Source organism: Camelus ferus, chromosome 9 (genome assembly GCF_009834535.1).
Source record: "Camelus ferus isolate YT-003-E chromosome 9, BCGSAC_Cfer_1.0, whole genome shotgun sequence".
Lineage (NCBI taxonomy): Eukaryota > Metazoa > Chordata > Mammalia > Artiodactyla > Camelidae > Camelus > Camelus ferus.
In genome coordinates this window covers 12,550,412-12,578,144 of record NC_045704.1, presented here as the reverse complement: position 1 = coordinate 12,578,144, position 27,733 = coordinate 12,550,412, and the positions used below count along the sequence as shown (strand labels likewise).

Sequence of the window (27,733 nt, the reverse complement as noted above, 5' to 3'; positions counted from 1 at the left end):
GGAGGACACGATGAGTGTCATTAACACTCGGATCCTTAAGTACCTGGCAACTGTGTCTTGGGCTTCCCATCTGACCCCTACGGACCATCCCACGAAGGCTGCGCAGTTGAGTGCGCTGCCCCTGCACCACGCAGTCCTCTGCGCCTGCGCAGACTCCCTAATTACATTTAGCAGATCCCCGCGAGATTCCGGCTCCTCTGGGAGAGGGTCCAATGATGGCAAAGGCGTACGGATCCCTGGAGTCCCAGCGGGTTTCGCTTGGGGTACATCAATATGAAAGTCTTCTTCTAGTTTCCGTAGGCGGAGTGGAGAAGGAGAAGGCGGTTACACTGTTCGTTTCCTCTCGACCAATCACAGGCTGCGTTCTGAAAGCTAACCGTTGTCAGCGTCCGTTTCCAAGGCAACGGTTAACTCTGAAAGCAGCCACGAGCCTGTCTCCATGGCAACTGTTCAAGCACAAACGCTAGGCGAGGGCCCCTCGTTAGAGTCGCCTTTAAGAAGTAGGGATGCTCAACAAAACAGCGTGCTCTGCTCATAAAACTTAATGGAAAACCTATGTTAGAGCACAAGAAATGGAGAAAGGCGAGTAGGGCGGGACTGAAAGAGCTGATGTGAGGAAGGTTTCTCAGAGGAGGGGTCTCAAATAAAGCTTTGAGGGCTGAATAGAAGGCCGCCAAGAAGAGAAGAAAAGAAAAAAATGCTATCTTATGTATCTGGCTAAAATTTAAAACTGTATGACATACAATTTTGATGGTGTGGGGAAACCATCATTCTCTTACCATGCAAGTGGGAGTGGGAATGACTTCAGCCTTGAAGTAAATCAGTCAAGTAATCAGTGACTATCTTCTGAGAACCTGCTGATGTACCAGGCCGTACTCTAGGTGCTGGGGATATAGTGGTGAAAGACACAAAAGGACCTTGCCTTCAGGGAGCCAGAGCAGGCAGTTAATAGGAGATAAAATAGGGTATCACAATAAAATACTATGATGGAAACAGGCAAGGGACTGAGATAGGAATAAAAGGGCGATTAGGAAATATAATTATTTAAGAACATAATTGTGAAATGAAAGCCACAGAAATCTCAAGCAAACTGTAGAGAAATGTTAATGTATAGCAGCTGGAGCCTGCCTTACCTGTCGATTTCTTCTTCCTAGTGTTTGTGACAATTGGAGTGGGGGGCTTTCTTTTACTTGCCATTGAAGGCATTCTGATGTACTAGGACAAATAAAATGAATGCCTTGTTTTGCTCCTTTGTTCCTTACTTGAGCTAATAAACTATTTTTCTTGACTGAGTTCTTTTGGGTTAAGTTTTGTATTATTTGAAACCCAAAACATCTTTCGTTATAGCTTATTATTCTTGCTTAAAAGATAAGGAAACTGGATAAGACAGCAAGACAATGGCAAAGGCAAGATTCAGAATTAGGTTCTCTTAGACTAAAAATCCAATTATTCAACATCAGTATGTTAGTAAAGAAGGGGTGAGTCTTCGAGAAGGGTGAGAACCAAATATGCTGAGAAAGTTACATATATGATGGAATACATTAGGATGAGGGATTTGAAGATATTATGCTGCTGGCTTTGAAAATGGAGGGGCAACAAGCCAAGGAATGCAGGCAGCCTCTATCTATTGAAAATTTATACCATAAGCCGTAAAAAATGCAGAAGGAATAAAAATTTAATTGTTAAAAAATCATAAAAGTTCTAGAATAAAATATAGAAGAACTTTTTACATAATCTTGGAAGTGAGGAAGGCATTTCTTAGTATGACGGTAGGTCCAAGAACTATAAAAGGAAATAGAGTTCAATACCTAAAACTTTAAAAATTTTGTATAGCAAAATGCACCACACACAAAATTGAAAGAGAAATCACAAACTGGGAGAAAATATTAGGAATGTATATACCAAATAGTTACTATGTGTAATATATGAAGACTTGCTCCTATAAATCAATACAAAAAAGACAGCCCAATTAAAAATGGGCAAAATTTATACAAATAAGTAATTCACAGAAGACAAAACATCAATAAGTGCATAAAAAGATAATCTTGCTATCAATAGGACACTTTTACTTATTAGATTAGAAATGCTAAAATTTTTTAAAAAGGTTAATACAGAGTATTTGGGAAGGAAGTGGAGGAACGGGAATAGGCGCTCTTATACATTTCCAGGAGTCAAGTAATTGGCTTATCCTTTTTTGAAGGATTATTTAGCAATAACTAACAAAATTTTAAACATGGACATTCTATAATCTTACAAGTTTACTTCTAGGAATTCATCTTTAGAGATAGCTTGCACAAGTGTTAAATAATATATGTTCAATGATGGAAAAGAAAATAAAACCACCCAAATGTCCATTAATAGAGTTTGATTGAATAAATTCAAGAAACCCTCACATGAAATATTATGCAGCTGTTAAAAATGACAAATGACACATATTTATGTATATATGTATATATGTTTGTACAATATGTACTCTATGTATTATGTATTTTTTATTACCACAGGAAAATATTCACCCTGTATCAAGTGAAAAAAAGTCACTTCTAAAATCACATATGTGTGATTATACTATGTAAACAGTATTTTACATATGTATATCTCTCTATATACATAAAAACAGAAAGGGAGGTTCATATTCACAGAAAAAGGTCTAGAATCTTTGGAATGGGGAGAGGGTATAGCTCAGTGGTAGAGTGCATGCTTAGCATGCATGAGGTCCTGGGTTCAAGCCCCGGTACCTTATTAAAAATTAAAATTAAAAAATAGAATCTTTGGAAAGAAGATTCACAGAGGGCCTTTCTTCATTGTTACGTTGTTTGAATTATTCACAATAAACAAATATTTCTTCAACCATGAAAGAAGTCACAGAAAATTAGAAGAAAGACCTGAGCAAAGAGTTTCAAACATGGTCATAGTTACCACTGCTGGTGCTGGTGAGATGAGGTCCCATCCACTGCCAATCAGACTGCCAACTGATAAGCAACTTCTGGGAAGCCATTGGCTACATGCACGGGGTCACTGAAATGTTCTCTCTTTGACCCCAAGACCTCACAGCAAGGATTTTACTTGAGAACCGGTCCAGTGGTCAGCCCCTAAGACTTCAGTAGAAGTGGTGTTTAGTAAAAAACTGGAAGCAATCAAAACATACAACAGGGGACTGGCTAATACATTGGTTGAAAAAACAAACTGTGCAAAGCCCCCAAACATCAGGTTGTTAAAGATTATTGAATAACATGGGTATTTAATGACATGAGTATAATGATGTGGGTAAATCATAATATTTAATAATAGGGGCCTGGGATATAAAGTTAAATAAACATAGAAGTACAATAAACTGCACATTAAATATGCCCCAGATTTATTAAATCATCATAATATTACAATTAAGTTTAAAAAATAGTTAAAGTCGGGGGGAGGGTAATTGCTCAGTGACAGAGAGCATGCTTAGCATGTACCAGGTCCTGGGTTCAATCCTCAGTACCTCCATTAAAAAAATAAAAATTAAATAAAAAATAAAAATAGCCAAAGTGTAGCAAAACGTTAACAGTTATCTCTGAGTAGCATTTGGTGAAATCTTCCAAATTTTCTATAAGAAGAATATATTGGTTTTTATTATAAGATAATAAATATTCTTTTAAGAAGGAAATGTTATATATGGAATGTGTTCAGTCCCAGCTGAAGTTCAGGGCATGGCTTCTGGAGGCTTGCATCCAGACTCCATGACCTCATAGCTGTGAGACTCTGGCCACGTCATCTGTGGGCCTCAGTATCCTCATCTGTGAAATGGGACAATATAGCCCTGAACCTATGTGGTTGTTTGAAGAATGAAAGAAGTTCGTACATACCAAAGACTTAGAACGAAATTGGCACACAGTAAATTACTGAAAGCACTAGCCCTTTCATATGCTTGACATGGGGAAAAATAATACGATTGCTGTTCTGTGCTGGTAAAAATGTAACAGAACAGTTGTCCTCACGTCCCAGCTTGTGCCAGGTAGTTGAGATCCATCTTCTTTGGAAAGCATTTTGACAACCTGTTTCAGGAACCAAGAAAATGTTTAGAGTCTTGAGTCTATTATTCCCATCTTGGGAATTTGACTTAGAGAAATAATCCTCCCAAAAGGAAAGCAGGAATAAGCAAAGAAACGCTCATTGTAACATGATCCATAATTGGGAAAACTGGTAAATAACCTGTGTCAACTGGGGACTTGGCACAAAGCCTAAATTGGGGAATGGACAGTAAATTATTCCATACTTACCAATGAAATATTATTAGTCCTAATAATGATATGCATGAAGTTTATATGGTGACAAAAGACAACGTTTGTGATATAATGAGGGCAAAACAGAGAAGCCAAAATTGTTTCTACACTCTGATTACAATTACATCAAATAACATTTATTTTTAAATGATATTTGGGAGGAAATATGAAAAAAATCAAAACAATATGACCTCTGAGGGTGGCCAAATTGTAGGTGAATATGTGGCTCTTGTTTTATGATCTACATTTTTCAACATTTAAAAATATGGATATGGAATACAGAGTAAAAAACAAAACAGAAAAAATACACCCCAAAGTGACTAGCAGATCTCTCTGGGCTGTAGGATTATGTGGAATTGGTATTTTAGTTCCTACTTCTCTAGACTTTCCAAATTATCCTTCACAATGAGCTTATATTATTTTACTTAAAAATTTTCCTGTTATAAAAGTATGTGTATTGTTTTTATAATAAAAAATAAATACCATGTTTCAAAATATGAGGGAAGAAAAACCTCCCTTTGGGCAAGAATAAAATTAGAAAATGATGCTTAATAGGGCAATTGCTTTGTAAAGCATAAATCCTGGAAATGGAAAAACAGAAACAAGAGGACATTTTAAAAAATGGCTGGAAATACCTGAAACATATTCTGTGTTTAAGCCAACTGCAGATTTTCCCGTGAAATTTGTAGCTTAAAGTTTTAAAGGAAACTAAAATCATCTGGCATTTATGTTTTTAGGGTTGAGAAAGAGGCTAAAAAACTGTTATTTTAGGGGGAAGCTCTTAAAATGATCAAAAGCTGTCCCAGCTGGTGATAAATGGTGCCATCTTTCTTCTAGGAAAGAAAGAAACCAGCACTGTCAGCGTATGGTGTTAGGGCTCCCTTCTGGGAGGAAGTTACTAGTGCTGATGACTAAACGGAACCCAACTACAGAACTGCTGGTTTGTTTCATTCTCAGGCTCGCTAGTCAGCATGAGTTCTCTGATGGCCAGCGAGCTGCGTGTTCCAAGCAAAGCCCTTCTCGAAATTGCTGCAGACGTAGCCATCGTGCACAGGATGACATCTCCGATGTCTGGTCAACTGTGAACCCCAGCTGAAGTCCTCTCCACATTCTTTATGTGCACAGCCCTTGCCACCCCTGTGAACTTTCTGGTGTTGAATGAGGTGCGAAATCTGGGTATAGGACTTCCCACAGTTCTGACATCTGTAGGGCTTCTCCCCGGTGTGAATCCTCTGATGCTGAATCAGGTGGATGCCCTGGTTGAAGGCTTTCCCGCATTCCTTACAGGCGTAGGGCTTCTCGCCAGTGTGAATCCTCTGATGCTGCGTGAGGGAGGAGTTGTGACTGAATGTTTTCCCACACTCCTGACACTTATAGGGTTTCTCGCCAGTGTGGATCTTCTGATGCTCGATCAGGTGGGTGCTCCGGCTGAAGGCTTTCCCACACTCGCTGCACTCATAGGGTTTCTCTCCAGTGTGAGTCCTCTGGTGTTGAATGAGGTGGGAAATCTGGGTGTAGGACTTCCCACAAACTTTACACTCATAGGGCTTCTCCCCAGTGTGAATCCTCTGGTGGCGCTTAAGCGAAGAGTTCTGGCTGAAGGTCTTCCCACATTCGTTACATTTGTAGGGCTTCTCCCCAGTGTGAATCGTCTGGTGTTGAGTGAAGGAGGAGGTGTGACTGAAAGCCTTTCCACACTCATTACATATATAAGGTTTCTCCCCCAGGTGAATGCTCTGGTGCCTCATGAGGTGGGAAATCTGTGTGTAAGCCTTCCCACAGTCGTGACATGCATAGGGCTTCTCGCCAGTGTGGATCCTCTGATGCTGAGTCAGGGATGAACTGTGGCTGAAGGCCTTGCCACACTCGGGGCACTCGTAGGGCTTTTCTCCGGTGTGGACTCGCTGGTGCTGGGTCAGGGACGAGCTGTGGCTGAAGGTTTTCCCACACTCGTTACACTTGTAGGGTTTCTCGCCGGTGTGGATGGTCTGGTGCTGAGTCAGGGAGGAAGTGTGACAGAAAGCCTTGCCACACTGGCTGCATTTGTAGGGCTTCTCCCCCAGGTGGATTTTCTGGTGGCGGGTGAGGTGGGACACCTGCGAGTAGAATTTCCCACATTGGCTGCACTGATAGGGCTTCTCCCCGGTGTGACATCGCTGGTGTTTGACGAGGGAGGAGCTCTGGGTGAAACCCTTCCCGCATTCCTTGCACTCGTAGGGTTTCTCTCCGGTGTGGATCCTCTGATGCTCGGTGAGTGATGAGCTCTGAGTAAAGGCCTTGCCGCACACGTGGCAGGCGTAGGGCTTCTCTCCCGTGTGAATGATATGGTGCTGGATGAAATATGAGCTGTTGCTGAATGCTTTCCCGCAATCGTTACACTTGTAGGGCTTCTCTCCAGTGTGAATTCTCCGGTGTAGGACGTAGTCTGAATGGTAGATGAAGGCTTTCCCACATTCCGTGCAGTTAAATGTTTTCTTTTCTATGAAGGTCCTTTGGTACCTCAGGCTATTTCTTGGCCCGGTCCACTTCTGAGGCCTCTCTCCCCCAGGCACTCTTTGCTTCCTGATGAAGGCTGAGGTCTGCCTGAAGCTTCTCCCCATCTCATTACAGCCAAAGCCTCTCTCCCCATGGGTGTTTTCCTTGGGAGCAGCAAACAGCCACTGCAAATGCTTCTCTTGCTTTCCCTGGCCCTCCAGTTGATGGCCGCAGGTCCAGGAGTCCCCCATCTTGGAGTCTCCAAGCACTGCCCTTAAAATTCCCTCCATCTTTCCCACTGGGGAAGCTGCCTCTTCAGAAAAACTCTTTTTTAGAAATTTCTCCTGAGTAGTTGCTGAGCTTGTCTCCACGTCTGAAAGAAATGCAAAACATGAACTTCATCTGCCCTGGGAAAAAAGAAGCTTATTATCTAGATCTGGCATTGTAATCTTCAAAAGAAAGGTTTCAAAGTTTATACTGCTATTTCAAAAGGCATGAGGAAGATAGATTCATGTTCTGACACAGAAGGATGGCCTTGGTATATTCTAAACAAGAAGAAAACCGAGTTGCAAGGCATTTTATGTGCACAGTGGTTTCTGAGCCATAATATATAATATGTTTTCACAAATCAACAGGGAAAAGAGACACCATCCAATGAAATAGTGAAGCATGAATGTGAACATTTTGCAGAAGGAAAACAAGGGGCTGATAAATATGTGAAAAGATGCTCAACATCAATAATTGTCTAAAAAAATCAAAGTACTCAGCAGGGTGGGAAGGGACAGATGGATTTCAAAATATAGAATAGATAAACAAGATTATGCTGTATAGCACAGTAAAATATATACCAGATCTTGTGGTAGCTCACAGTGAAAAAAATGTGACAATGAATATATGTATGTTCATGTATAACTGAAAAATTGTACTCTACACTGGAATTTGACACAACATTGTAAAATGACTATAACTCAATAAAAAATGTTAAAAAAGAAAAAAAATCAAATTACTCAGATGCTATTTGACACTTTTTTGATTGGAAAATATTAAAAATATCCAGTATTGGCAAATAAGCATGACAGAGACATTCTCACAGTACAGTTAGTGGGCTTGTGCAGAGAAAGAGTTAACACAGAAGGTCCATTTTACTCGGTTTTTGTTTATCACTGTAACCATGGCAATGACCCTTGGCCAAGCTCTGAGCCCTGGACTTAAGGAACGTTTACATAGTTACTGGCTAATAATCTTTTTTGGTGAGCTTGGGACCATGGGTCAAGATGTACTAGGCTGTCAGCACTGTTTGCAGTAAGTGGAAGATTCATGATGTGCATCTGGTGCCTGGTTTGGGGTCCTCACCACGGCTGGCCATGTAGTAGGTATATGCATACGTGACCAGCCTCCTTCAAGAACTCTGGACTCAAGTGGGCTTTTTTGGGTGAAGACATCTCACACGTGTCTCCACAGTTCAGGCTGTTACAGAAAAATACATCCACGTGACCCCCATAGAGAGAAGAGGACTTAGAAGCCTGCACATGACCTCTCTAGCCTTCACCTATGTATAGATTTGTTCCTGATGTTCCTATATTATATCCTTTGTTGAGGGGTCAGGGGTATAGCTCAGTGGTAGAGCATGTGCTTAGCACACACAAGGTCCTGGGTTCAATCTCTAGTACCTCCATTAAAAAAATAAACAAACCTCATTACCTACCCCCATGAACCCCCCCCCCCAAAAAAACCCCCAAAAACCAAAAAAAAATCTTTCCTATAAGAAATCTTAGAGTGCCACTGTGGCTGAGTCATGTAAATCTTTCCAGAAAAAAGTCACCAAACCAGCAGATGGTTGTGGGATTGCCCCAAATAGAGACATGGCAACAAAATGTCATGTGGGATTCTGGACATAATCCCAGTGTCACTGGATTAGGCAATAGTTTCTCCAATATGACCTTAAAGGAACAAGCAAGAAAAGAAAAAAGTAGATAAATTGGACATCATCAAAAGTAAAAATCTTTGTGCTTCAAAGACTACCAAGAAAAGGAAAAGGCAACCAACCCACAGAATGCAAGAAAGATTTTGTAAATTATATATCTGATAAGGGACTGATAAGAATGATTATGACTCAATAATAAAAAGACAAATAACCTACTGAAAATGGGCAAAGGATCTTAATAGCCATTTCTTCAAAGACACACAAATTATCAATAAGCACATGAAAAGATGCTCAATATCATTAGGAAGCAAGGAAATGCAAATCCAAACCACAAGAGGAGGGGGGAGGTATAGCTCAAGTGGTAGAGCACATGCTTAGCAAGCATGAGGTCCTGGGTTCAGACCCTGTACCGTCTCCAAAAATAAATAAAACTAATTACCTCCTCCTGCCAAAAAAACCCCAAAACAAACCCACAAGGAGAGATCACATCCCACTCACTATGGAGGATAAATAACCAACAGGACAGAAAGTAACAAGTCTACTGAGGATGTAGAAAAGTTAGGACCCTCATACAATACTAGGGGGAATGTAAAACGGTGCGGCCATGTTAGAAAACATTCCAGCACTACTTCACCCAGCAATTCCACTCTAAGGTGTACACACAGGAGAAATGAAAACATAGACATTCATACAAAAATGCATACTTGAATGTTCATAGAAGTATTATTCATAATAGCCAAAAAGAGAAAGTAAAAAAAAAAAGACAAAATAAATAAATAAAATAAAATACAAATACAGAAAACAGAAAAGAAAAGGAAAAGAAAAAAGAGAAAGTAACTCAAATATCCATCAACTAATGAATAAATAAATGGTGGTATATCCATACAGTGGAACATTATTCAGCCAAGAAAAGGAATGAAGCATTGATACCTGCTACAACATAGATGAACCTTGAAAAGATGCCGAGTGAAAGAAGCCAGTCACAAAGGACAACATACTGTATAATTTTGTTTGATTTGACTATGTCCAGAATAGTCAAATCTATAGAGACAGAAGGTAGATTCATGGTTGCCTAAAGCTGGGAAGATGGAGGCACAGGGAGTGATGGCTGAGGGGTGCAGGATTTCTTCTGGGAGCAATAAAAATGTTTTAGAATTGATTGTAGTAATAGATGCACCATTCAGTGAATAGACTGAAAAACACTGAAGTGTACACTTTAAATGCTGAATTACATCTCAATAAAACTGAAATTAAGATTTTAAGGAAATTTTACTTTCTACATTACACAGTGAAATGTCAGATTCATTTTGTATATTAAAAGTAGTTTTTTTACTAGGTGATTGCAGTGAAAAGTAAATATTCTTCCTTCCCTTTTTCCTATACTGTTTCTAATTGTTTGTGAATCCTTCTAGAGATTTCTTCTATATTTATGTGTGTGTACACCTGCATGTGCATATGTGTGGTGAGACGGAGGTTTTTGAATTCATTAATTTTTTATTGTGGTAAAATCTGTATAAAATAAAATGTACCATTTATACCATTTTTAAGTGTTCAGTTCAGTTGCATAAGTACATTCACATTGTTGTGCAATGATCACCACTACCCTTTTCCAGAACTCTCCATCTTCCCAAACTGAAACTCTATGTGCATTGAACAATAACTCCCCATTCTCATTCCCCAGCCCCGGAAACCTCCATTCTACTTTGTCTCTAAGAATTTGCCTATTCTAAGTACCTCATATAAGTGGAATCATACAATATTTGTCCTTTTGTGTCTGGCTTATTTAACTTAATATAATGTCTTCAAGGTTTATCCATGTTGTTATGAATTAATTTTGTAATTGAAAAATACAGTAAGAAGAGTGGTGGGGTATAGCTCAGTGGTAGAGCATGTGCTTGGCATGCTCGAGGTGCTGAGTTCAATCCCCAGTGCCTCCGTTAAGGGGAAAAATAAAAAAAATTTAAAAACTTTAAAAAACTACAGTAAAGATATTGGGTAAAATATGTTGGAGGAACTACATTAAAATGTTAAAAATGAATTTTCTGAGAGATAAACAGGATTATGGGGAGGATTCTCATATACTGCTTTATTCTTGTTTAGATTTTCAAAGTTTCTATGATGAACACATATAACTTTTACTTGATCAAAAGACATCAATAAATATTACATGTATGAGGTTTTAGCAGCACAACCTTGCAACCTGGAGACAGGACAGTGTACCAAGGAGATTATGAGGAAGCAAAACCTCTGGAATTTGTTGAAGGTGACTGATTTTTTGATGTTAGTAGATTTGTTCATGGGACACCCATTAATTGTATAATTGTTATGTGCCAAACACAGTGCTGAGGGTGGGTGACTCTGCTAAAGAAGAAATTTGACCCTTGTCCTCAGAGAGGGGAGGGGTAAGCTTGAACTCAGACATTTTGGACATATCCTCCTTCTCTCCATAGCATTCCTGCCTTTGAAGAACCACTGCTCCCCTTCCCAGGCAGTCTTGGTGGGGCTGTTAATTATAGTCTCCCCCACTTCCCACCTCTGAAGTGGGCATGAAACCCTGGCTGGCCAATCAGAATATCCCATCCCCAAATAGAGCCAATCAGAATCTTCTTTGAGATTAATATATGGTATTGCTAGGCAGAATATGAATTTGAGACTATGGGCAGCCAAATTGACTGCCACTCAGAAAGGCCTGAACATAGACTGAAGCGAGATAGACAGAATTAACACGTTAGAGGAGTGAGGGAAGGAGAGAGAAAGTGAGCCCTGATAACACCATTTAGAGTCTTAGATCCATCTATGCCTAAAGGAACACTTCTCATTTATATGGGTCAAAAAAAGTCTAGGTGGGGAGGGTATAGCTCAGTGGTAGAGTGTGTGCTTAGCATATGTGAAGTCCTGGGTTCAATCCCCAGTACTTCCATTAAAAATAAATAAATAAACCTAATTAACCCCCAAATAAAATAATAATAATAATAAAATAAAACAAACAAAAGTCTAATTTTGCTTAAGTCACTTTGGTTCTTTACACGCAAAAGAGTCCTGACTAATACACCAGGTAATTACAATAACAGTTATAGAATAATAACTATTATTATTGCAATAGGTAACACTTATTAAATGCTTACTATGTGCCAGGCACTGTTCTAAGCTTCTTCTAGCTATTGACTAATTTAGTCCCCCAAAGAAATTCAATTAAATGGGTACTAGTGTCTCCATTTTACAGATAAGCACTGTGGTTAAGTCATGTACCCATAATCACAGAGCCTGCCAGTGGCAGAGCTGGGATCTGAACTCAGAGAGGCTGGGTCCAGAGCCTATACTCTTAACTGTCATGTGAACACGTGCAGTAACAGCAACTCAAGCAAGGAGCTGTGAAAACACCGAGAAAGGGCAGATCACTCAGCCTGGAAGTCAGGGAAGGCTTCCAGGAGGAGGAGGTAACCTGTAGCCTTTGTCTTGAGAAATATGGAGGTGTTTACCAGGCAGACAAAGCAGGGAAGGGTGTTCCAGGCAGAGGGAACAGCATGTGCAAAGGCCCAAAGGTAAGAACACACATTAACGTTCATGTAGGGAACAGGTGCTTCAGTGAGGTCAGGGCATGGGGCTATGACCATGGGCGGATGGTGATGAGAGATGAGGCCAGGGACAGAGCAGGCTGGACCACACAGGGCCTCGAATGCCAGGTGTGGGGCTAGGTCTTTGTCTCCGGGCACGGGGGAACCACCAGAGGGCTGTGAGCCGGTGAGGGGTGGGATCAGCTCTCAGTGTAGGAAGACCCTTCTGGGGTTGTGAATGAGACTGAACTGGAGGGCATAAGACTGGAGGTTGGGAGATCTATTTTTTTTTAATGGAGGTACTGAGCATACGCTTTACCACTGAGCTATTACCCTCCCCCCGCCACTGTAGCCTATTCTGACCAGGACATCCTGTATGCCAGGTGTGTATTAATTCATTTCTTCCTCTAACCCCTGGTACTGTTGTTGACTCCATTTTGTAGATGAGGAAATTGAGGCCCAGAGGGGCTAAATGCCTTGCCCAAAGCTCAAAGAGCCAGGAAGAGGTGGAGCTGGGATTTGAACCCCACTCCCACAATGATGGCCCATGTGTTATGCTGCCTCCCTCTTGAATGACCGTCACTGATCATAACCGATGGGGTAGTAAGACTGCTCACACCTGCTGGACAGCCTCACCCACCTGAACAGGTAACTTGCCAGTCTTCTCTGGCCTCCATCCTGGGCTCTTCCCCTCGCTCCAGACGGGAGATCACATCGGGTTTGGACCCAGGAAACCCTGCCCCTGGAAAAGATGTAAGACTTAGCCACAGGTGCCATGGTCACAGGGAGGCCTCCAGGCTGGACCCTAGGCCCTGAGTTGGCAGGGTAGATGCATGTATTGGGCACCTAATGATTAGAAGATCTTATGGTCAATGCAAAACTCGTGTTTTTTTTTAATGGAGGTACTGGGGATTGAACCCAGGACCTTGTGCATTCTACCCCTGAACTATACCCTCCCCACAAGACACAGAAGCTTAAGTTCAGTTTTTGATGAGTCTGTCCAGCAAAACTGTGAGTGAGAAGGGCTGAGGATGGAGTCTGGAAAGACAGACCAGAGAGGAGGCTGGGGCGGGGTCCTGGGGAGAGGACGAGGCCTGAGCTGAGGGCTGGTCTGTAGGGATAGAGAGGAAGGGTTGCAACCGGCAGAGAGAGTCAAGGGGCAGGGGGGCTGGGGCTGCAGAAGGAGAGGGTGAGGATGACGTCCTGGGGTCTGATCTGGAGACTGGGGGCTGTGGGGCCAACCAGAGATGGGGACCAGGAGGAAGAGAAGCAGGTGGGTGTGGAGACACTGAGCTCAGGGTGAGTGAAGCAGATAGTGTGTAGCAGCCAGCGGGGTTTGCAGGGGGACAGGAAGCAGCTGGGTGGTCAAGGGTCGGACTCAGGAGACATGTTTGGGGAACAGCATTCATTGGTTTTGGGGAGAAGATTCCAAGATAGAATCTGTTGACTGGAGGACCTTTGGGGAGCGCCGAGAGCCGGAGATTCCAGAATGGGCATCCCAGCCTGGAGCCTGAGGTCACCCCATGTGGAGAGGGAAGCCCGAGAAGAGGGCTGGAGCACAGGCTGAAGATTCTGTGGGACAAGAAGAGGACTTGGGCCTTCAGGGATGCTGGGACCCTGGGAGAAGCCAGAAGACAGACAGACAGATGGACAGAGGCCAGCCAAGAGGAGCTGGTGAGAGAAGCAGAGAGGACCCCAGTGAACATCCACAGTGAAGCGGGAGGTGGGCACAAAGGAGATGAGTGTGAAGGGGGCATCATGCCTCTTCCTAGGAGGGCAGAGGGCAGGGCCTCACCCAGTGAGAGAAGGTTCTGGTAGTTCTCCAGCATCACATCCCGATACAGCTCCCTCTGGCCAGGTCCCAGCCGGCCCCACTCCTCCAGGGTGAAGTCCACGGCCACGTCTCTGAAGGTCACTGATTCCTGCTAGGGCCAATTTTACATCACGGAGGGGCATGTCCTTCTGAGGTTGGGAGAGGTCAGGGGTCAAGAACCTACCACTTGCTCCCTGGGCTGGAACATTCTGACTCCGCAGATTTGGGGCGATTGAATCAAACCAACTGCAGGAATGTAAAAAGTCTAGGGCAAGCCATTAGCCCCACACTCACCCCTCAGTCATATGACTCTTTATTTTAGCATGTGACAGTCTACTGCATGACAATTGCTATAAGAAATATGCTTAGACAACAAGGCCCTACTGTATAGCACAGGAAACTGTATTCAATATCTTATAATAACCTATTATGAAAAAGAACATATATAGGTGTAACTGAAATCACTATGCTGGACACCAAAAACTAACACAACATTATAAATCAACTATACTTCAATTAAAAAAAAGAAAGAATATACCAATGTCTGAAGTAGAAGATACAAACCATACCACCAAGATGAGGCACCCTTGTGCAGTGTGTAACCTACAAACATGTCCATGACCATCCTTAGAAACACTTTTTAAAAAAACTACCAAGCCGTTGTGTGCAATAGCTATTCATAAGTCTCACTCCATCCCAGACCCCAAGTCTGATCCCAATCCCCACTCTGAACTCTGAGGATAAGGTTCAGGGGTAAAGCAAAACCATCCACTGCCCACTTAACCTGGTAACCAAAAGGATGTTGAGTGTTAGGTGATTGATTTAGAGACATTTGTGTCATCAAGTCCAGCTCAGAGCATCATGCCCTTGTCACCCCAAACCTCCCAGTCCTAGAGCTCCTCCAATAATTGCCTCTTTCTCAATATTGGCACCATAGGCAGAGATGGGGATGGTCCTCTTGGGTCCACAGAGTCATCTCGGGGAGAAGGGAGCCCAGACTCACCTGGCCTTTGCCCATCAGGCTCCTGATGGACATTGTTGGGTCCCAGGCATGCACCTGCAGAAGAAAGGACCAGGCTTGAGTCCACAGATCTAGAGGAGGAGGCTGGAGAGAGAAGGGGTCAGCTCTGGCTCAGATAGACAAACACTTTGCCAAAGATGCCTCAGGGCAGAAGGGGCTCTTATCTCCTAAGAGCCAAAGCAAAGTCTCAGGGCAGGCGGCCGGAGACCCCCGATCTGTAACAACCCCCACTAGCAATCAGGAGGTTCAGCTCATCACACGCACACCACAGCTCTCAGAGAAGTAACCAGGTTAAGTTATCCTCAGATGAGAAAATCAAAGCCCAAGAGGTCAAGGCCCTTGCTCAAGGTCACAGAGACATCAAGTGTCAGAGTGAGATTTGAACCTAGAGGCCTGGCTGCAGAGCCAGCCCCTCCTTTTTTGCTTATACTTTTAAAACTGTGATAAAAATACACATAAAAGATAACATTTTAACCATTTTAATGTATACAATTCAGTGGCATTGAGTAGATTCACAATGTTGTACCACCAGAACTTTTTTATCAACACCCTAAAAGGAAACCTTATACCTTTAATCAATTACCCCTGAGTCTTCCTTCCCCCAGTCCAGCCCCGGGTAACCACTAATCTTTCTGTCTTAATAGAGGTGCCTATTCTGGACATTTCATATCAGTGGAACCACACAATATGTGATCCTTTGTGTCTGGGTTTTTTCACTTAGCACAATGAGTTCGAGGTTCACTGAAGTTACAGCATGTATCAGTGCTTGACTCCTTTTTATGGCTGAATAATATTCCACCATGTGGCTGGACCACATTTTATGGAGCTTTGTTTTTTATCTGTCCTACAAATCCTGCTTAAGGATCCTGGACTCCTGCTTAAGGTGTTGTTTAAAGAAAGATTCCAGCAGCTGGAATAAAGTTGAAGAATTCTTTACAAAGAGAAGTTGGTGCTTAGACTTTGGTCACCCGCATTCATTCATCAAACCCACTCTGAGCCCCCTGTGAGTGACGGGCTCCATTCGGGTTCTGCCGGCGGAGAGATGAGTGAGATGTGGCTCCGCCCTCCAGGGACTTCCTGCCTGTGGGGGAGACAGGTCTGGACAGAGACCAGGTCCCAAAAGATATTCCTGGGATGAACCTGTAATGTGATTAAGTTAAGCATCTTGAGGGGTAAGGATGATGATGGATTATCTGGGTGACCCTAAAGCGATCACGAGTGTCCTGATAAAAGCCAGACTGCGGGAGATCAGATCTGGAGGAGAACACCACGTAACAGAAGTAAATCGCAGGAGAGTCAGAGAAACAAGGCACTACGCCTTTGAAGCTGGAGGAAGCGGCCATGCTTAAGGAATGCAGGCAGCTTCTAGAAGCTGGAAAAGCCAAGGAAATGGGTTCTCCCCTAGAGCCTCCGGAGGGAGCATGGCTGAAACCAGCGGGTGAAATTTTGAGGAACAGGGTCTTATAGAGTCTTAACTATCTCTTCGTAAGTCACTTATTACAGTAATGCCCCTTTATCTGTGGCTTCACTTTCTGTGGCTTCAGTAACGTGAAATCCAAAAACATTGAATGGAAAGTTCCAGAAGTAAACAATTAATAAGTTTTAAATCACGCGCCATTCTGGGTAGCTTGATGAAATCTCTCCCTGTCCTGCTCTGTATCACCCGGGACGTGAATCATCTCTGTTCAGCGTCTCCTGCCCGTTAGTCACGTGGTAGCTATTCTTGGTTATCAGAGTGACTACTGAGGTATCACAGTGCTTGTGTTCAAGGAACCCTTATTTTATTTAATAATGACCCCAAAGTGCAAGAGTAGTGATGTTGGCAATTTGAATACGCCAAAGAGAAGCCCTAAAGTGCTCCTTCTAGGAAATCATAGAAGACCCGCGCTAGGCTAGACTCCTAGAAAACAGCAGGCGCCTAATTCCTGGGCGCTGAGGTCATCTGAGTCGATGGCAGGGGGGCTCTGGGCCTCCTTGCTGGTGACCAGAGGGGGCAGGGCGCCGCCAACAGCGCCCTTCCCCTCCCACCCAGGCAGACTCGGGCCCGCCCCTTGCGGGCCTGCCTGCCTGCCTGCCTGCCTGCCTGCGCCGGCCCACACCCACCTTCTCCCTCTCAGGTACGCAGGGTCGGAACTCACCTGTGCGCCCCCGCGGCTTGCGCAGGGCTGCCAGGCCTTCCCTCCCTCCTTCGGGCCCCGGAAAGCGCCTGCGCGGTCGCTGTCTCGGAACTGGTAGTCTTCGTACTATAAACGCAGCTTCTCAGCTGGACTCCATTTCCCAGGAACCCTTGCGGCTTACTCTTCCTGGCCTAAGGGTTCTGAGGGCTGGAGAATGCTGGGAAATGGAGTCCAGGAATAGAACGGGGCGGAGGAAAGAATGCTGTAAATAAACAGCTGCTTTGTAGCTGGAGGAAACATGGTATTTGGGAAATGTATGGTTGTACTGGCACTGTGAATATTCCCATTTTAACCAGTCTTTTCACTGCCCTCCACCAAAAGCAACATCATAGTCCACTTAACCCATCTAACCCAAATTTCTCCTGCCATAGCAAGTCTTCAAGACCCCATCTAAACTTAGGGTGAATGAATAGAGTCTCTATCACTTAATTATTCAATTTCCTTGGGCATCCACCCACAGGTTTACTCCTGTCTCTTTTCTTTGTGTCATGCCCCCTAAACAGAAGCTACTCCGTCAGCTGGGGCTTTGGAATCAAGGTGGCATGGAACAGACCCTCAGTTGCCCTGTCCCACGAATGAGAAGTAAAACTTCACCGCTGTAAGCCACTGAGCTATTGGGAGGGTGTTTGATACTGTAGCATAACTAGCCTATTCTGATTGATACAATCATCTCCTAAAGCCTGGAGGAGGCTTAAACTTAATGCTGTATGCACATCAACCAGTACAGTGCTTTGCAGGTAGTAAGTCCTCAATTACTCCAGGACTGTGTAACGAGGAGCTGTATAACATAACAGTCAATCCCACTTGTTCGTATGTGAAACTGAAAGTTGTTAACTTCTCTGTGCCACTGTAGTCTCACTGTACATGGGGAAATAACAAATAACCTCTTCGTTGGGTTGTGAGATTTAAATAGACTGACATAAGTAATGTCTTTAGAACTGAATGACATGGAAAAAACCATCTACATCAAATTAATAGTTCCCACCTCTTGACGTTTGTATTTGCTGTTGCCTCTGTCCAAAATGTCCTTTCTCTTCTACTTCTTTTGGAAAACTACTTATTTTGCCAGAGCAAGCTTTTTCAGCCATTCTGGTGGGAATCTTTCTTCTATTCCCACTCAGCCTAGCCAGAGTTGGCAACTTCCTCCTCTGGGTTCCCACAGACACATCCCAGTATCCCAGCGTTGACAGTATAATAATTGCTGCATTTCTATTATTTGGTAACTGCCTGTCTCTCCCACTCCAGACTGTGCTCTCCAGGAGCTCCCATCAGACTATAATTTATGCACAATTTAATTACCCGTTTATTGTGCATTGCTCCCAGGAAATTCCCAGGAAGCTAGGGAGTGGCTGGACCTGTAGCATGAAGACATTTAAAAAACCAAAACTACTGTACTACACAACAAAAAGTATTTGGGGGCCACCAGCTTGAGACCCCCAAGCTAAAGCCTTTCCAGGAACGGACTTCGGTCTGTCCACCAGCTTAAGAAATTAACATCTCCCACGTATCTGCAGTACCCCAGGCCCTGGCCAGCCCACTGGTGATGGTGACGCCAAGTGGGCCAGAAGAAGCGTCGCCAAGGCAACCAGCGTCTGTGGCCTTCAGGGAAGTAGCCTGCATCGGGAGAGGCCGGAAACATTTCCAGAATCCTTTCGATTGGAGACGGGTCTATTTCAGAGGTTGGGGCCTCTTCCGTCTCTTCAAAAACCAACCCAGCCAAAGCGCGCTCTACTGCGCATGTACTAAAACTGGTATCTTGGCGATGGATGGCAAGCTCTAGGCCAATCAGAAGCTGATCTTCACGTGCACACCCTTCTGACTCGGGGATGACCGTATCTATGGAGCTGGACACCAACTGGGACAGGGTCTTCCAGAAACTGATGGAGACATTGAGGAATTTGTCACAGACTTTATTAAACTTATTTTCCTTTCCCTTTACAAACCCCCAAACCATCGCCCTACCGCAGCAGGAGTTTTCGGTTTTGCCTGTAGGTAATGGCCCTGGTCAGAGAGAAAAAGCCTGGAGATTAGAAAAAGAACTTCAGGTCCATCCAGGTTAACCGACCATCCAAAACCTCCCCTCCAATCACTGGCCTTATTTGGCTCAGCCAGTGACATCATGGGTCTCTGGGCAGATTTCCAAGGTTCTCAGCCAATCAGTGTTGGTATGTAAGGAGGGAGGAGAGAAAAGTTGGGACTGAGAGTGAGGGTAACGTGGAAACAGAATGGAAAAAGACAGGAGGAGACTCTGAGAGACACAGACACAGGGAGACAGACTCAAAGAGAAGGGAAAGACTAGTAGAAACAGGAGGAAAATAGTGAAGCAGGTGTGCTGGGTTGAACTGCGCTCCCCGCCATGACATAGCCAAGTCCTAATCCTCAGCACCTGTGAATGTGACCTTATTTACAAATAGAGTCTTTGCATATGTAATTATATTAAGGTAAAAGGAGATTATTCTGGATTTAGGCTGCCTGTTACACTGAACGACTGGCGTCCTTACAGGAGAAAGGACAGGGAGGTTTGGGACACAGATGCCAAGGAAAAAGCCACATGAAGAGAGAGGCAGAGATTGGTGGGAGGTAATGAGCCCAGGATGCCAAGGATGCCAGTGGCCAACGGAAGGTAGGAGACAGATGGAAGGGACAGACTCTCTCAGAACCACCAGAAGGAACCCACCCTGCCAACCCTTGAATTTTGGACTTCTGGCCTCCATAATTCTGAGAGAGTAAATTTTTGTGGCCATTTGTTACAGTAGCAAAAGGAAACTGATACACAGGGAGACAGTGGGGAGAGAGCAGGGAGAGAGTCCTGCACTAGAGAGACCAAGAGGGGAGACAGACCTCGGACAAGAGGCTGAGAGAGAGAGAGAAATGGAATTCAGGATGAAAAGGGAAATCCAGAGATGGGAGAGGGGAAGACAGAGGGAGACAGAAAGACCAGGTGAAGATAGAGATAAAGAGAGAGAACCGTGTGGCAGGGCACTAGAGAGAGAAAAAGAAAGAAGGTAGTCATGGGGCAGGGGGAGATTTAAAGAAATAGGGAGGGGCTGACGGCTGGGGAGAGTCTATTGGGGTGGGAGGGATGGGAGTCAGACACAGAGACCCAGAGATGGGGAGAGACAGATTCAGAGATAGATACAGAGAGACTGCAAGACACAGATTCACCATGGTGGGGGGGTGGGGCAGGGGAGGGGAAGGGGGAGGTGGCAGAATTGGGACTGGGACCGGGCAGGGGAGGAGAAAGTGCAGTGGGAGAAGCTCGGAGAGGGAGTTTCAGAGAGGGAGAGCTGTTCATTGTGCTAAGTGCTGAATTAAAGCTCACCACCACTCCTGAGTAGAAGGTACTGGGAGTCTCCCAATTTGCATATGAAGAAATGGAGACTTCAGGGAAAGGAGGGGCAGGTGGAGGAGGCCGAGAGAGACAGAAATGGAGCCAGAGGGAAGAGGAGGAGGGTGGTGAGAGGGGCTGAACGGGGGACCAGCAGAGAGAGGCAGAGAGGAGAATTCAGAAGTAGAGAGAGGAGGGTGAGGGTGCCTTCTCCCCTTGGCACCATGGGCTTAGTGCTCGGGGCCCCTGGAGACGTTTACATCTTAAATACTTTGAAGAAAATCAATTACTAAACCCAGGAGGAGGAGGATGGATCTATAGTAATGAATCCAGATTGGATTATATCTGTCTTCATACTTGAAATATCATCTTTAGTATTTTTTCAATGGAGGAAGAGACCCACAAAGGCAAAAGTGATGAGGACTCAGGAAAGACATAATGGGATCCAGGGGTGGGAGGAAGGAGATAGAGAGAAAGAGAGACAGACAGAATGATCCAGATGAGAGAAAGGAAAGAGATGGTGAGAGTCAAGGAGAAACAGAAAAAAGGGAGAAATAATAAGAGGGAGATGGAAGGAGACAGTGACAGAGGCAGAAAGCGACTAGAGAAGAGATTCCCAAATGACACAGTGACAGATCCAGGGAAATGCCATTTTTGAGGGGCCCAGTGGGGCTTTGGGAGAACTCAGGAGAGGATGGGGATGACTCACGCAGCCACGATGACCCCAAAGGCCAAGACAGCCAGACACACGGAAATAATGATGCCAAACAGGGCCTGATTCTGCGGGTATCCGCTCTTCTTCTGGTACTGCAGGTCCACGCGGGGCTGCCCGTCGACTAGGGTAGGCGTGGGGAGGGGAATGGGGGCGGAGACAGCCCCGACCTCCAAGTCATCACCCTTCCTTGACCTTGCAGCCACATCCATCTGTTCACTCGGCAACCCGGCCACTGTCGGGCCTCTCCCTTCTCCCTGCTTGGCCCCTGCCCTCCTGGGGTATGGCGTTCCACTCATCCATTTCTCAAATTCTGTGTCCCACCTGTTCAGGCGCTCGGGATACTGCTGGGGCAAACATCCCCGCCCTCACGGAGCGGTCCACATAGTGCATAAGGGTGACAGCAAAGAGCCCAGCGCCAAATGCATCTCATTGGATAGGGAGGGGGACGGGGTAAGGGGGAAGACTAGGTAGTTCGACTACCCACGAACATGGGAGGGGGGTGCAAAATGCTGACAATCTCCGGCTGCATCTTAGCTGGCGACCCTGAGGGTGGCCTTGGGAGTCCCCTTCTGCCTCTTCCATTTGCTCCCTCCCCCAAGTCTTTCATTCTGTCAGCAAAGCCTCTTGGCTTGACCTTCAAAATGTATCCAGAATCTGATCCACCTCTTGGGCTACCGACCTGGTCCTGTTCTCATCATCGCTTCTCTCAGGGGTTATCCTGCTTCTCCTACAGTTCCCCAACTGGCCACTAGAGGGCGCCATTAACACATAAGTAGGCTCATGTCCCTCTTCCCCTCACAGTCTTCCTGTGGCTCTTGTTTCGTTCAGAATAAAAGCCCAAGTCCTCATCGTGGTCCACCAGACCTGCATGATCTGGTCACCATGTAGTCACCCTACTACCCTCCCCTTCATTCACTCGGCTCTGATCCCACTAGTTTCCCTCTTGTTACTGAACAATGTTGGATCTTTGCACCTGCAGTTCCCTCTGTTGTTCACAGTTCCTCACCCCCTCACTTCCTTTAGATCACATATCACTTCTTCAGAGAGGTCCCACCCACCTGCACTCTCCAAAGTAGCACTGCCTGTCCTTCCAGGCACTTTCTATCACATTGCTCTGCTTAGTTGTCAGTAGAGTACAACCGCTGTCTAGAATGAGTGCATTTATTTGCTCATGTAATCATCACCTAAGAGTGGTTCTCAGCTGGGGGTGATTTTGTCCACCAAGGGACATTTGGGAGTGTCTGGAGGCTGGAAATGGTTGTCACAACTTTGGTGGGGGCAGTAGTAACAGGCACCGAGTGGGTAGAGGCTAGGGCTGCTTCTGAACATCTACAATGCATAGGACAGCCTCAGAACAAACAATGATCCTGCCCCAAATGTCACCAGTGTCAAGGTTGAGGAACCCTAGTCTAACCCTTCACCCCATTAAAATGTGGGCTCTCTTTATGAGATATTTGTCTTCCATTCTGCTGATCTTCAGTTTGGAGCATTATACGGTGCTCAAAATATTTATTGTAGTTAGCATCCCAAGAGAGCAAACAGACAACTCTCTTTTTTCAGCTAGTCAAAGTCGGGGTGGGGGGAACTCATAAGAGAAACTCCTCTAGATTAAAAAAAAGTTAAAAAAAAAAACTAAAACTTGAATGATATGAGAAGTCCTCTCATTGGATCCTGGTTTGAATGAAATCAACTGTGAAGATATTCTCGGGGAAATGAGGGGAACTGGAAAAGGGACTTGGAATTATTTGATATGAGAAAATGCTGTTAGGTGTGTTGGGAATGGCATTATGTTTCTATAGGAAATTTCCCTTTTAGAGGAACACACTATCTGTCTGGGTAAAATCTCATGGTGCCTGATTTCTTTTAAAATACTCCAGATATAAACAAAATAAATGAAGCAAATGTGGAGGTATGTTCATTGTCAACAAAATTAGATAGAAAATGATACTTTGGAGAGTGTGACTGGGGAGTCTTCTCAGATGAGGGGAACTTTGAGACTTTATTGAAGTAAGGAAAGGAGAGGAACAGTGTGACAGAGAGAGGACCAGCAAGTAAAAGGTCCAGGGTGACTAGTCAGTCTTGATGAATATACAGGGGTTCACTGTACTATTAGGATATATATTTTAAAAATCTCTGAATGAATGAATGACTAAATTCAGCACATCCTTCCAGACTCCCCAGAAAGACTAAAATGTTTTTCTAGGTGTGGAGGGTATAGCTCAGTGATAGAGTGCATGCTTTAGCATGTATAAGGTCATGGGTTCGATCCCCAGTACCTCTGTTAAATAAAATAATAATAATAAATAAGTAAACCTGATTATCTCCTCCCCTCAATAAAAAAAAAACCCCAAAACAAGCAAACAAAAAATGTTTTTCTAGCACCTGCCATTCTGGCCTTGGAGGCATTGCAGAGTTACAGAGGAGTCTCCCCATCAGAAGACTTCCACATTTTAGAATGTGGAAGTAACTTCTGGACCACACTGTGGTCAAGAGGAAAGGGCAGGGTTCAAGGCTGCGTGTAGGAGAAATTGAAAGCCATGTCCCCTGGGGTGTGGCTGTCTTCAACTCTCATGCACCTGTCCCACGTCTTCCCCCACCCCAGGAGCTTACCAAAACAGTACTTTTCTTTGATACATTTGGGACTGGTCTTCTGGCAATGTAAACAATCCAAGACCTCTTCTTTCAGCAAGCCTGGACCAGAGGCAAGGGAGAAGCAGGATGAGGACAGATATCAAAGGATTGGCAAGGGGCAGGAAGGCAGAAGAGGAAAGAGGAGATGGGGTCCCTTGGCTGTCCTAAATTTGGAGGTCCCAGGTACAGCAGAGCAAGCAGAGCAAAAGGCACTGACGATTCACAATAAAAATAATTTGTATAAAAACAGAAACAAAAAAAAAAAAAAAAAAGAAAAAATGTCTACATAATCATTGAAGATTTGAATGCAGTTATCCAGTGGACCCAACCTTCTGTTGGTAGACATATAATTAATTAAATGAAACTAATTTTACATTAAGTGTCTACCAAAAGAATTTTCCTATTTTGTTCCTATTTTGCAACCCTCTGTAGCACAGACTGGCCACATGTTCACTGTCTCCCTCTCTTCGTGTTGCACAGGAAGACTACACTTCCCAGAATCCTTTGCAGGTAGTCACATCCATGTGACCAAGTTCTGGCCAATGGAAAGTGGGCAGAGGGATAGGCGCTTCTCCCAGGCCTCCCCTTAAGAGGCCCTGTGGGATTCCCTATTCTCTCTCCCTTCTGAAGCTAGCTTAGCAGCCACAACACCAGTGCAGCCTGGATCCCTAAGTCACCACTTGGAAGAGCTGTTCAACTCTCAATGTAATGTTGGCAAGAGAGACAAAAACCTTTCTTCTATAAAACCAGAGTTGTGGGGGTTTACTTCTCAAGATGACGTAGTCTGTCCTATGCTAACATCCCCCCAAAGTACTTTTTTGCAGGTTGCAATCTCTTTCATAAGCTCTCAAAAATCCAAAATTCCTTGGTGCCATAGCTTTGGGTTGGGGGCAACACCAGATGGAGTAGGTGCGAGAGCAGGGCTTGATTTGAGGGAGACAAGGTAAAAAGGGGTAGGAGGGTAGTGAAGGGAGGAACAGACAATAAACCCAAGACTCACGGCAAATTTTGGGATCACAGGCTGCAAGAGAAAAGAACAGAAGTGAGTTATGCTGAGACAGCAATTTGAGAATTCAATGGGAAGGGACTAGGAGTGGGAGGAAGGAGTGAGTCTGGGAAAGGAGAGAAGGGAATTTTGGGGAGAGGAAGAGAAGGCTGGGTCACAGGGGAGGTGAGAGAGGAGTCTGGAAGAAAGAGTGGGAGAAGGGGGTCATTTGATTATGGGGAAGTAGGGAAGGGGCCTGGTGGAGAGAGATGCCGCACCTTTTAATTCATACGATCTTAAAACTTTCTTGAGTTCCTTGACCACCCTCTCCCTGACAGCCACCAGTTCATCTAGCAGAGGCCCATCTGAGGAGAGAAAGACCTTTGCGTGTCTGTGTCAGGGGGTGGAGACACGCAGCAAGCCCACCCCATCTGCAGCTTCAAAGAGAAGGGATGAAGAAATTCCTTTTCATTCACCAGGACTAAGCAAGACTGGCTATTCCTTGGGGAAATTACACCAGGCAAATCTATGACCTAGGAGGTCCTGCACCTACCTTCTGAGCAATTCCAGGGCACCAGGCTAAACCACCCTTCTTTAGCCTCAGGTTCCTCCTCTGGTAAGTGGCAGATAGGTGGCCTCAATCACCTCTCCTCCCCTTTCCTCTGATCTGCTCTCTTCTTTTCTTCTATTGTCTGTCTACAGTGACCCCTTCACGATTTCATCCAGCCTTATGGTTTTGTATGTTACCTCGGACGTGCACTGTCCAACATGGCAGCCATGAGCCACACAGAGATTGAGCCCTCGAAGTGGGCTAGTCTGAATTGAGATATACTGTTAGTATAAAAACACATGCTGGATTTCAAAGACATCATATAAAAAAAAGAACTGTAAAATATAAATAACTGTAAAATGTCTCAATAATTTGTATGCTGACTGCATAATAAAATGGTAATATTTTTAGGTATTGGGTTAAATAAAATCTATTAAAATTAATTTCACCTACTTCTGTTTACCTTTTTAAAAATGTGGCTACTCGAAAATTTAAAATTACTCTGTGTGACTATTTGTGCCTCATGTGTTTCCTTTGGACAGCACTGCTCTGTAGCCACTGATGCCTCCTACATTTATATCACTAGCCTAGACCCCTCACGGAAGCCCAGATGCATATATCCAGCTATCCATTCAGGATCTTCACTGGGATGTCTAATGGGCATCTTAAACTCAATGAATCCAAAACTGAACCTCAATATTCTCCTCCAAACCCACTTTCAACTCCATCCATGAAGATAAAGTCTTCTCCATCTTCATTGATGGAGGTGCTGTTTCTAGGTGCTCAGGCCAAAATCCTTGGTGCTTTGGCTCTTTTTTTCTTACATCTCATATGCAATCTGTCGACACACATTTGAGCGTATTGTGAATATTCAAGACAGATCCAGGAATCCAATCATGTTTTACCACCTCCACTGCTACCACAATGGGCTTCAGTCATCGTCATCTCTTGGTGTTAAAAAGGGAGAGTATAGCTCAGTGATAGAGAGCATGCTTAGCATGCATGAAGTCCTGGGTTCAAGCCCCAGTACTTCCCCAAAATAAACCTAAAAAAAGCTGGCAGAGGATGGGGAGGGGAGGAAGAAAGGAAAAGAAATTGAAAACTACAGCCATTTGACAAGCATGGACAGGAAAAGCATACATTACGTCAGTTCCTTTATCCTAGGACACCGGAATCCTACCTGCTCCCATCCCTCTTTTAGGGATGGCTTTATACAAACCACACACACATTTCTTATCTTTTTCAAAAAAAAAAAAAAAAAAAAAAAAAAAAAGCGTCCCTCTACTGCCTCTGCTGGGGAACTGTCATAAGGACCACACAGATCTCCTAACCTGATGAATGGTGCCCCAGGGGAGATACTGTGGGGTGGCGGTTAGGAATACAACTTCTGAGCAGGAGGTCCCAGATTCAAATCCTCAGCTCTGGTATTCCTAGCTGTGTGACTCTGGGCATGTCGCCTAACCTCTCTGAGCCTCAGTACCCCCCTCTTGTAATGAGCAGATCACAATAGCGCCCATCTTGATGAACAGTCCTAGACTTTTCGAGAACCCTGCCAGACACACAGGAAAGGCTATACGTGTGTCTGTTTTTTATATCATTTTTATATCAAGAGAAGGCGTGCTGGACCGGTGGAAAGGGAGGAGGGGGAAGGGGGCTGGAAAAATCCCTTCCCTCTTCCTACCTTTCAGAGAATTAACCTTTAAGCTGTTTGTTTGATTCTTGAGAAAGGACGCCACAAGGTCCAGATGCTCTAAACCTGGGGGTGAGAAGGGAGGAAATTTCAGCCGGGCCCTCGAAGAGCCACATGATCCCCTCTACCTTCCTCCGGACTGGCCCCACCCTTCCCCTTTTGGGGGCGTGGCCCCCAAAGCATCATCTCCCCGCCCGGTCTCGGGCTACCTGACTGGTCCCTTTCCCCACACTGCCAGGCCCCCTCCCCACCCCAGCACGCACCCACTTTCCCGACAAAGGCGTTCAGCGCGTAGTCCCGGAAGAAAGGCCCCTCCATGCCGAGCAGCAGGGCCTGAGCGCGGGCCTGCAGCTGCTGTAGATGGAAGCGGCTGGGGATGAGGGCGGAGCGCAGCTGCCTTAGGGCCTCCCGCACCGAGTTGTCACACTGCAGGCAGCCCCAGCCTCGGCGGGTGCTCAACCCCAAGAGCAGCAGAAGGACCAAGGCCAGAGGCATGGCAGGGGCTTTGTGACGTCACGGAGAGACCCTGGCGGGCCCCGCCCCCCAGGCGAGGGCGGGGTCCGGGAGGCCCGGGGAGAAAAGCTCTGTGCGCAGGCGCTCAGCACACA

The 27,733-nt window shown here is 44.9% G+C and overlaps 1 protein-coding gene across 4 annotated transcripts; it reads right to left on the bottom strand.

Annotated features, from left to right (window-relative positions):
- Nucleotides 1-1,657: 1,657 nt before the first annotated feature.
- IZUMO2 (IZUMO family member 2) lies at nt 1,658-27,620 on the bottom strand. Of its 4 annotated transcripts, XM_014560815.2 has the most exons (9): nt 27,389-27,620; nt 27,117-27,191; nt 25,164-25,250; nt 24,901-24,921; nt 23,880-23,960; nt 15,032-15,120; nt 14,011-14,137; nt 12,856-12,957; nt 1,658-7,110 (listed from the first exon to the last, which is right to left on the bottom strand). In XM_014560815.2, exons 1-9 carry the CDS (start codon nt 27,618-27,620, stop codon nt 5,225-5,227), a joined length of 2,700 nt encoding a protein of 899 aa, XP_014416301.2. In that variant the 3' UTR covers nt 1,658-5,224. The 4 variants fall into 4 exon arrangements, with proteins under 4 accessions (XP_014416301.2, XP_014416298.1, XP_032343596.1 ...); XM_006173782.3 differs by lacking the exons at nt 1,658-7,110; nt 12,856-12,957; nt 14,011-14,137; nt 15,032-15,120 and adding exons at nt 18,625-19,227; nt 21,264-21,390; XM_014560812.2 differs by lacking the exons at nt 23,880-23,960; nt 24,901-24,921; nt 25,164-25,250; nt 27,117-27,191; nt 27,389-27,620 and adding an exon at nt 17,188-17,282 and having other exon boundaries at nt 14,011-14,140; nt 15,032-15,085.
- Nucleotides 27,621-27,733: the final 113 nt, after the last annotated feature.